General features: G+C 40.9%; 1 protein-coding gene across 1 annotated transcript; it reads right to left on the bottom strand.

Annotated features, from left to right (window-relative positions):
- Window positions 1-10,263: 10,263 nt before the first annotated feature.
- LOC106403452 (glutathione S-transferase T2-like) lies at window positions 10,264-11,103 on the bottom strand. The gene has a single exon (XM_013844279.1). It carries the CDS (start codon window positions 11,101-11,103, stop codon window positions 10,264-10,266), a length of 840 nt encoding a protein of 279 aa, XP_013699733.1.
- Between the last annotated feature and the right edge of the window lie 451 nt (window positions 11,104-11,554).

Below are 11,554 nucleotides of genomic sequence, written 5' to 3'. Positions count from 1 at the left end.
TCCACCGCCGCCACAATCTCGACGGTCCGAAACGTCAGCGACGCGACGTTCTCCCAGCATTTCTCAGGCTCAAGACTCTGCGAGTACAGAAAGTCCAGAAGCTGTGGAACCGACGCTCTCTGATGAGCAGACTCGTTTACTCAACCAACTGCTATCCCAGCCAAACCGGGCCCTGAGATACCGATCCTTTCTCCAACCTTTGAGTCTGGAACAGACATCATCAGACTTTCGGTTGTCTGACCGGAACGGACTTGGTCCACACAAGCACAACTCCGGCCAGAAGTCTTTCGAACAAATCGAACATGAAATGGTAAGTCCTTTTTCCCTCCAATCATACAAGTTAAACTTGTATTTGTATCATTTAACCTTTACTTTCTTTTTTAACCATTTTAGGTTGAGAAATTGGCAGACCAGTTACTCTTGGTGAAGTTTTCATGGAGACACATACAAGAAAGGATGGGACCTTTGTCGATTTGAAAGCAGAGAAGGTTGCAGAGATGTATAAGAAGAACAAAGAAGCCAAGTTGACTGCCCTTGAGGCTGAAACTCACAGATTTCAGACAGTGCTTCCAATGATCCACAGCTCTCCATAGAGGAGGATAACGAGATATTCCTTTTGGTAAGCTGTTTCTTTTATTTTTTTATTTGTTCTTTATACTTGATACTTTTTCTTCTGCTTTGTAGTAACAATTTGATTTGTTGTTGTAGTCAACTTTCACAAATGAAAGAGGACAGCACTATGGCATTGGAAGCCTCCAGAAAACTCTCGTCAATGGGAACGGACGTTCAGTGAATTCTCTTCTTCTGCATTCCTCGACATGAAGAAGCTTCTTGAAGATGCTCACCGCAAAATAGAAGAGCAGGCTGCTTCTAATGCAGCACAGGCTGCTATTATTGAAGAGCAAGGTGCTTGTATTGCAGAGCAGTCAAAGCAGATCAAGGAGTTCTCTATAGTGGGGAAGTTTCTAGCTGCAACTAATCCATTATAATGAGTTTGTAGCTGCTAATTCCAGCACCTGATCATGCTTTCCTGTTTATTTACCTAGAAACTTTTAACTTTTGTAAGTTCTTTTGTTTAGTTGCTTGTTTCAAACTTTTGGGGCTTTAACATTTTCAGTTTTAAAATTAACTACTGCTTTCTAATTTTACAATGATCAATAGCATAGATTTATTAGCATTACAAACCAGAAAGTACCTAAAATCGGAATGGCAAATTCAAAGAAACCAAAAGGGGAGTCGTAATTCAGTTGGAAAAAAATTACAACATTTTACGACGAAACAGCGACTGATAAAAACATGTAGTCGCTAAGTAGTCGCAAAATTAACGACTGAACTTTTGACAACAACTGTGACTACACTCAGACTAAACAGGTAGTCGCTAAAGGGTCGCAAAATTAGCGACTGCATTGCGACTAGACTCGGACTAAACAACTAGTCGTTAAACGGTCGCAAAATTAACGACTACACTACGACTTTATGTTCCGACTAATTAATGACTGCTAATAAATGACTGATTAACGACTGCTGATAAACTAAGTAATCGACTAAGAATAGTCCTATATTAGACGTGAAACAATCGGAGTGTAATCGTAACATATTATGACTATTAGACGACTATATGCCGATGGAATTGTTTAGTTGTAAATTAGTCGTAGAACAGTCGTAATATAGCGACTGATTTACGACCAATGTAGTTACCGACGCGTTGATTGACGACCATGCTTCGTAGTCGCTACTCAGTCGTAAAACGTCATTTGCGACTGTTTCGCTTCTGATTCTGCAGTCAGGAACTACTTGTTTTCTTGTAGTGTGCCAATTGCGTGCACCTCTCGTTGCGATTCTTCATCAGGTGTGAGATTTATCTTATCACCAGCAACGTTAACCTTTATGTCAATATTTATTTTTGTAGACGAGGTGCCGTGATTGTGGTTACTAGGGAATCGAGGCGTTGTGATACTGTCGTTATCGATCGATGTATCACTACTGGAATCAATCGATATGTTCTCTTTCGCATCGATCGATGTCTCATCGAAAGTGAGAGATATTTGACCTACGAAAGATGTGTCTATTTGTGAAACGTTCTCTGTTGGGAAGAAATCGTCTATAGGGACGTTATCCTCTTTTCTGATCCGAGAAAGATGGTCAGCGACTCCATTATCTACTCCTCGTTTATCTTTAATTTCAATATCAAACTCTTGGAGTAGAAAAATCCAGCGTATGAGTCGAGGTTTTGCATCTTTCTTTGCATCAAATATTTAATGGCAGCATGGTCAGTGTGAACTATCACACTTGTGCCAATTAGATATTGACGGAATTTTTCAAATGCATAAACTACGGCGAGTAGTTCTTTTTCTGTTGTTGCATAATTCTGTTGCACTTCATCAAGCGTACGACTGGCGTAGTAGATGGCATGCAGCTTTTTATCTTTTCCCAGAACTGCTCCAATCGCAAAATCACTCACTCGCATCGCACATGATCTCGAAAGGGAGATTCCAGTCGGGTGCTTGAACGACGGGGGCAGTTATAAGGGATTTTTTTAAATCTTCGAAAGCTTTCATGCATTCTGGGGTAAAGTCGAACTTTACTTCCTTGTACAAGAGGTTATTTAAAGGTCTAGCAATTTTGCTAAAGTCTTGTATAAACCTCCTATAAAATCCGGCGTGTCCGAGAAAACTTCGCACGTCTTTTACATTTTTGGGTGCTGGTAGACCGGTCATCACCTCGATTTTAGCTCTATCTACCTCTATACCAGCGGCGGAAACCTTATGTCCTAATACGATGCCATCGTTAACCATAAAATGGTATTTTTCCCCATTTAGGGCAAGGTTCTTTTCTTCGCATCTTTCCAATACCTTGCATAAATTATGGAGGCAACTCTTAAAATTTGATCTGTAGACTGAAAAGTCATCCATAAAGACTTCCATAAAGTCCTTGATCATGTCTGTAAAAATTGACATCATGCAACGTCGGAAAGTGGCGGGAACATTACAAAGGCCAAATGACATTCTGCGATACGCAAATGTTCCATAGGGGCATGTAAAGGTTGTCTTTTCTTGATCATCCGGATGTATGGGAATTTGAAAAAATCCGGAATATCCATCAAGAAAACAGTAATACTGGTGATTGGCTAAACGCTCTAGCATTTGATCAATAAAGGGCAGAGGAAAGTGATCTTTCCTAGTAGCAGCATTTAATTTCCTATAGTCGATACACATCCGATGTCCAGTGACGGTACGAGTCGGGATGAGTTCATCGTTTTTGTTCTTCACTACTGTAATACCTCCCTTTTTGGGTACAACATGTAAGAGGCTTACCCATTTACTATCCGAAATAGGATAGATAACTCCAGCATCTAGGAGTTTAATAATTTCCTTTTTGACTACTTCCTTTAGATTCGGATTTAATCTCCTTTGCTGTTCTATCGACGTTTTTTGCGTCGTCTTCCAAATGAATACGGTGTATGCAAAGATCATGAGAAATACCAGGAATATCATCGAGAGAATACCCGATTGCTTTCCTGTACTTGCGTAGTTTATTTAATAATAACGCAAGTTCTCCGCTAGTGAGACTGGCGTTAACAATAACAGGGTAGCATTGGTCATAAAGAAATGCATATTTAAGACCACTGGGGAGGGGTTTTAATTCAACCTTTGGTGCTTTGTCTTTAGACCAATTAGATAATGAAGATGGTTGTCGATCGACGGCCTCTCTGAGATATCGATCGACGATAATGTCTGAGTCATCATCTTCTTCGATGTTCGCAACCTCGATACTTGCATCCATCAGTCGCACATAATCGTCTGTCCTATTATCTATGCTGAAGATTTCCTTTTCCATATGGGTAAGAGCATTTTCTAAGGGGTCGTCTGAGCACATGTCTATGAAAGATTCCTTATCCAGCTCAGAAACTTCTTCCACATAGAAGGCTTGGTCATCTATCAAGGGTTGCTTGATTAGTTTTTCCATATCAAGGTCATCGAGATGTCCCCGATGTTCAAATTTATTCGTCCTTCTTTCACATCAATGATCGCTCCAGCTGTAGCTAGGAATGGCCGACCCAGAATGAGGGGTCTTTTGGTTCCTGTCTGTATTTTAACACAACAAAATGCGTAGGCACGAAGCAATCATTAATTTTTACGGGAAAGTCTTTGAGAATCCCTTCAGGTACCCTGATACACCGATCAGCTAGAACCAAGGTTATCGGAGTTGACATAAACTCGTTATATCCCAAGGTTACTGCGGCGGAGTAAGGCATAGGATTTACGCTAGAGCCAAGATCACATAGTGATAGAGGAAAACGCGTATTCTGTATATTGCAATCTAGGACGAAACTACCAGATCAGGCCTCTTAGTTGGAGTTTCTCCTTGAATCATGGCACTTACTTCCTCTGACACCACCATCACGCTTCGTTATGCGGTTGGATAATTTGGAGACATCATATCCTTCATATACTTCTTTATCGAAGGTGCTATTTTCATAGCATCACTAAGGGACATCTCCACAGTAATTCTATCCAATGCTTTCTTGCATATCGCATTTTCTAATGATTTCTTAGTCTGCGTTTTAGGAGGAAAAGGGGTAGGGTTCTATAGACTCTTTCAATCGTTGGTTCGGGTTGAGTGGAACGTCGATCGATAGGGTTATCTGAATGTTGATCGACGACAGGCTTCACCGGTCGATCGACATGGTACCATACTGTCGATCGATTTCGGCCTCAATTTCCGAATTGTCTTCTACTTCTAAGTCTATAGTCTTTTCCTTATTTTTTTCAGCAGTAGACTTCCTGTTTTCGTGAGAAGGTTTTGGGTCAGGGTCATCAAGAAGTATAGGCTGAGAATTGCTCTTGCCTATTTCATCAGCATTGGCAGAATTGCCAATTTCGGTGTTGTACTTCGTGTTTGTCGCGAGACGTTTTCCGCTACGCAACATTACGGCACTGACTTGACGTCTCGGGTTTAAATCAGTTCTCCCGGGAAGACGTCATGTTTCTCTTTTAATGGCAGTCGCAATTTCAGCTACTTGACTTTCTAATTTTGGATAAGTTCACTCAAAGAATCTGCTTTCTCTCCATCAACTTTCCGTAAACCATATTTATTTTTCCGTAAAATCTGACTTTGTTTTACGGTTGCCAGTAAGTGCTTGTCTGATATTGAACTTTTCCTTTCCAGTGCGTGATTTCACAGCAATGTCATAGGCTTGGGTGAAACTATCAACGTTAAACACGGGATAGGGGTCTGAATAGCTTGTCTCTTCTTCTAATTGATTTTCTTATCAGACAAGGCATCATTTTCGATCTGGGCTATATCAGATCGGTGTTGATTCTGAAGAAAATAGTGAAGCGAATTGAGGGAATTCCTGATCTCTACCAAATCTGAATTATCTTCTGAATTTATCGAAGTTCCTATTTCTTCATCCATCTTCTCATAGGATTTTCCCGTTGCTACATTTTTGATAAGGCGTCTAGCGTCTTCGGGGCTCCTAGTGACGAAATTTCCTTTACTCGCCGTGTCGAGTGTAGTTTTGTAGCTCAAGTTAACACCTCCATAGAAGATGTTAAGGAGTTGTAGTTCTGAATAACCATGATGGGGACATTCAAGTTCATAGCTCCTGAATCTTCCCAGGCGTTTTTAATGATTCACGTGGATCTTGGCGGAATGTAAAGATTTTTCTCCTTACTTCCCAATAGCGCTCATCATCGAAAAATTTCTTAAGGAAGGCGTTTCTAATCTCTTCCCAACGAGTAAGGGATCCTGTTGCTAAACAGTTTAGCCATCTGAGAGCTTCTCCCTCTAGGGAAAATAAGAATAGTTTGCAACGATTGTATTCATCTGGGATTAATTCTTCCAAACCTTCGATGTGATCTTGTGGGTGCTCAGAGAGAGATCCACGGAATGGGTTTCGACAAACCATACAGTTGTAATCTGCATTGAACTTAATTTCTTGGTATCGTCTCCTGGTATTTTAATAGCGGACCTATTGGAATAGGTTCTACCAGGGTCTAGGTAGTCTTGCAAAGGCAATCTTATCTCTTCACCTTTTATCAAGGTGGGATTTATCTCAACAGGGATTTCAGTCCCCTGTTTAGTTTGGCTGGTCTCATCATTGCTCAATTGACCTATTGGTTCAGTTTGGACTACTTCTTCATTAATAAGCTCGGTAAGAGAAGACTTACCTGCTTCCGGCTGGGCGGTGTGGTTTGATGTCGGGAGCTCCGTGTCAGTCGATTCTTCGGTCTCCACGTCGCTCGATAACATTACATCGTCGTCGATCGATGCTCGGCCGTGTTCTATGTTCTCCATTCTTAGTGTCTGCGTAGACAGGGAAAGAAAGAAAACTTAACAAGTTTTTCGTAACAAGTCTATACTAAATTCTAAATCAAATCTAATGGTAATAAGAAAGAACCCCCGACAATGGCGCCAAATTTGATATCACTCAAATTACCCTAAGGAGTGAATTACTCTCTCTCAATAAGAGGTTCATATGCAATACTTAGGGATCGAATCCACAAGGACTCTAGGATTACTCAACAGATCTAAGGGATTAGAAATAAAGATAGACTAAGAGGTCTATTTGTTTAAAAGCAGTAACTGATGAGTCGAACAAGGCAATTGTTCGGCGGTTTAAGTTGAAGTTGTTTTAAGGATGGAAAACAGCTAAACTTAGGCAAATTCTCAGGTATGAAAAGCATGTAACTTAGTTTAGACTAAAGGGTTTGACGGTTTTTGAACTCAAACAATGGTAAAACCAGATAGGTTTTCATTACTAGATCTCGGATCTCAACTGTCGTCTTTTGATCTCGAGAAAGAGTCGTCGATGTGACTTGATGCACATCGATCGAGACACCTTTCAAACAATCGATCGACACAACGATAGTCGCGTCGATCGACGGTTCTTCTAGCAAGCTTTGCGAGCGGGTTTAAAGCTGTTCTCTAACCTTCTAGACCAACTCTCGTTGTTATCTAGTCAGTTAGATCACGCTGGCTATTTCACGTATTGAGGGTAACAGTTGGTTATCTCAATTAATCCTAAGATCTAAAATGAGGGTGATCAATCCTAATTTTGCATTAAGCTCAACAAGCATGAAAGAACAATCAAAACACCTTTTTTACAGTGTTATTAGCAGCACACACTTTCAACCTTTATGAGAAACCTAAATCTAACAATTGGGTTTACTCGGACATATTCATGAGAGACAAAGTCATGATGGTTTGAATAAACTCAATTGAAATATTGAACACAGAAAGTAAGAGTAATAGAAATAAAGGAGTTCAAGATCTTCTCTGTTATGCAGTCTCAGATCTATCTCTCGAATCCTAAGCTCTTCTAATGGTAGCCAAAATGCTTCTTCTCCAAACTAGGTCTTTTGGCAAGTCTACCTCTAAAATGATACAAAACCCTAGTACATATAGCCTCACAGACAGCTAAGGGCTTAGGTTGCAATTAATAAACTTTATGAAATGAAGTCTTCTAATTTCGTGATTAATCCTCGAGTGATCCAATATCGATCGATGACGCTGAACGGCTGTCGATCGATTTTAATTGGCTCCGGTCGATCGATATTGATCTTCAAGCGTCGATCGATTCTCTACGCGTAAAAGTACTCCAAAGTGTCCCAAAGCATCATTTCCTTCTATCAAGTAACTGAACATGTAATTGCTTTGAGAAGACTCTAAAACATGATAAATATATCTTAAAACACTTATATATCATGACTAAAATGAGTGAAATCCATGGTATATCAAGAGGCGATCAACAATATGCATGAACAATGGCTTAATCATTCTAAATCGTCGTCTGAATAGATTTTCAAGATATGTGGGAGTGTCACTGAAATAATCGTTCCATAACCGGAGATGGCCTTCTTCACGGTTTCGTTCGATAAAAACTTGTTTTTTCTTGTCCTTCTTTCATCTTCTTGATCACCTTGAGCATTTAACAGATTCTGAAATTTTGAAAGCTTCATCAATTGAATCTTCGAAGTGTTTTGAGAAGAAAATGCCATGAGATGATAATATATAATTTTTTTTTGTGAAAGAAGCGATGGAAAATTTTTGATAAGATGGAAAACTTGGGTAACAAGAGATGGAAGGTTGGGTTACAAGATTGGGTTCGGTTGGGTAACAAGAGATGGAAGGTTGGGTTACAAGATTCAATCCAGGAAAGAAGAGATGGAAGGTTGGGTTACAAGATTGAATTTTTCTTATGAAAGGAGATTGTTGGTTACAAGATAGAATTCGTTTTGAATGAGAATGGTGAGAATGAAAATGGAGAGAAGAACATGAGATTATAGTGAAATCGTGTGGGAACCAAATTCGCACTGTCGATTTACGTTTAAATTAGGAAACTAGGAAAATCCTAATTTCCCAGAGGTCCTGGATCTCTGCGAGAGCCAACGGCAAGTGACAAAATATATGCGGAAATCATGAAAAGATAACAAACGAGTTTAGAGAAAAACAGTAGATCTTATTTCGAGTCAGCGTGAGAGCGTTGCGATCATTACAAGAGATCATAAAATCTTTGGCCGCAAAGGCTGTCAGCGAGTTACCTAGTTCTAGCGGCCTAAAAGCTCAACCTAGTTGACTCGCAGCTCGATAACAAAAGACGAAGAAAATACAGAAAAGGTTTTTGATTGATTTCGGACTGAACCTTATGAAAGGCTGCCTACGTACCCCTTTCGAGGATCAAGCCGAACGTAGTTCAAGAGTGAACCAAGAGATCGAACTGCTTGTGCACGTTCGTCTGGTAATCGGGTGCCAGTCACGGAAACGGAGCATGTCGAGAATAATGCCTCAGAGTTTCTAAGTGCCGAGAGTTCTGAGTCTAAAAAGTTGTCCCTCATGCCTCTTGCCTAGGACTCCTTATATACTCGCTTTTAGGTCGGTTTACGTTTTTCCCCTTCTGCCCTTAAGGCGTCATAGCCTAAAAATGGAGATATTATATTTTTCCCGATCATCGTAATTATCCTCAAAATTTCGTATTTATCTGCGGAAACCTGACATTTATCTTTCCTTGCGAACCAAGCGTAAACCGTCCCATGGTTTACGGGCTGCTGGTTAAGAAATCGTAAGGTGGGCTTCGAGTCATGCCTTAGGTCCCTTTGGGCCGTCTTTCGACTTGAAGCGTTTATTACGACTTCTTTCGATAAAAATGAACTTTCCGCGGTTTTTATCGTAAAGTTTGATTGATGACTTCGAATGGCGGAAAACATGAAATGGGTTCGCTACGGTCTTCGAGAGACAGCATTGAAGGGTAGACGACAATGCATGAATTCATGTCGTATCGACGTTTCGGAAGAGCTCGGTCGCTACGTAGCGACCGAACGGAACGCACGCTCGTTCGCTACGTAGCGACCGAACGGAACGCACGCTCGTTCGCTACGTAGCGACCGAGCGGGACGGATGCTCGGTCGCTACGTAGCGACCGAGCTTGGCTCGAGCTCGGTCGCTATGCTCGGTCGCTACATAGTGACCGAGCGTGACGTGTGCTCGGTCGCTACGTGGCGACCGAGCTTGGCTCGAGCTCGGTCACTACGTAGCGACCGTGTGACCTTTTTCGGGATTTTCTCCGATGTCCCGTTTTTCTTCCGCAGGGCTCTTTGTAAGAATAAATCTTTTCCGAAGATTTATTTTTCGTAAAAACGTTCATGCCGATTTTTACGGACTTTCAGACATTGATTCGGTCGTGACCGATTTTGACCCTAACAACTCGTATTGAATGAGAATGGTGAGAATGCAAACCAATTTATAAGTGTTCTTTACACACTCTTGTGACCTCTAAAGACATCAAAACCATGAAACAGGAATACAAGACAATAAAGACAACAACTCAGTGTACTATACAAACTCTCGTGACCACCCGTGAACTCTTTACAACCCGTGACCCCAACGACAACAAACAACAAACACCAACAACTCTCACCCCGTGACCTCTGTCTCCTATGCTCTCATCTCACATGGTCTCATCTCAAATGGTCTCACAACGTCAACTCTCAGTCGTGACCTGCAAGATGAAGAAGAACATTTAACCATGAGAAAACAGATCAAACATAACAAGATTAACCATGAAGAGCATTTTACTTAAACAAGCCCATTGTACCATGAACATAATACCATAACCACGAACATTTAAGTACATTAACACCATGCTTTTTCATCTCAAACATAACAAGAGGAACTTCAGACAGAACAAGATACTAATAAAAGAGAACAGAAGATGAAACTTCAAGAACACAGATCAAAGGAACTTAAGACAACAACAACTCATCAACCAGCTTCTTCGTACTCGGCAAGGGGATCTTTTTTGGCTATCAAACTTTCCAGTAGCCTCATCTTAGACAAGCAGTTTTTCATGGCGAGATCCTGTTGTTTTATTGACCACATGGTGTGAAACTCCTTCATCGCATTCTCCTCAGCCACTGTCTTCTTGCCACTGGCCTTGGCGGATTTAACACCCGGTGGACGCTTCATTTCAGTTGCTTGAGAGCTTGAAGAATCAGCACCATCCTCACACTTTCTTTTTTTGCAGCTTCCTTCGGTTTTAGCAGACGCTTGCTCACACCACTTCTGGTCTAACCTCAGCTCCTTCCAAGCATGTTCAAGGAGGAATTTCTTCTTATGGTTGGTGTAGAATATTTGATGTTCTTGTTTCAGCACATCATTCTCATTTTGCCCGCTCGTCTTCTCCCTGCTTGCAGCTTCATAGGCTCCACAGAACTTGCACACGAGATCATTGATCATGTGCCAACGTTTCTTGCAATGCCTAGCTTCTCTCTGTTTGCAGCCACCATCTTGACGACTTTCCGCAAAGTAAGCCGCTATTCTTGTCCAGAAAGCGTCTGACCGTTGTTCATTGCTCACCACTGAATCTTTACTTGTGTTAAGCCAGGAGCTAGTGAGCACAATGTCATCCTTAGGCGTCCACTTCCGCCGTTCTCTACGCTCTGTACCAGTCTCTCCACCATCTTCGGTTCCAAGATTGCCTAGATACGGAGATTGTGATGAAGACAGTGAGACACTGTCGTCATTGTTGCCAAAGAAGATGCTTTGTTGACTATTTAATAGCTCAACAAATTTAGAGGTCTGCGAAGATGGGTAAGAATCCATTTCAGAAGCAACCTCAAGGAAGAGAGAAAGAAAATAACAGAGATGAGAAAGTGGGAAGAGAAGAAAGAGGAGAAGAAAAGATTTCTATGCATTCAAGAAAGAAGAGAAGACAGATTTTTATGGAGAGAACAGAAGCTAGAATCGCATTGATCACACCCAACCAAACCGAGAAGACGTTTATCCAACCCATTCATCACACAAGACTTTTCATATCTATCTAACCATAAACATGTATTTATTACTCAAGACAACCATAATCTCATTTCTATCTAACCACCTAAACCTCTATTTATTACCTAACCAAACACTAACCCACGATTCAATTCATTTCAAACAAGGATAACCACCAACAACAAACGCAACATTAATTACAAACCACCAGAAAGATAAACAATGCTATGCTTTATCCAATTCAACAGAGTAAAGGTTTTCCAATTCAACAGAGTAAAGG

The sequence above is a fragment of the Brassica napus genome (genome assembly GCF_020379485.1).
Source record: "Brassica napus cultivar Da-Ae chromosome C2 unlocalized genomic scaffold, Da-Ae chrC02_Random_25, whole genome shotgun sequence".
NCBI lineage: Eukaryota > Viridiplantae > Streptophyta > Magnoliopsida > Brassicales > Brassicaceae > Brassica > Brassica napus.
Note: the sequence above shows the minus strand (reverse complement) of the source record. Positions and strands in the feature narration are given on the sequence as shown.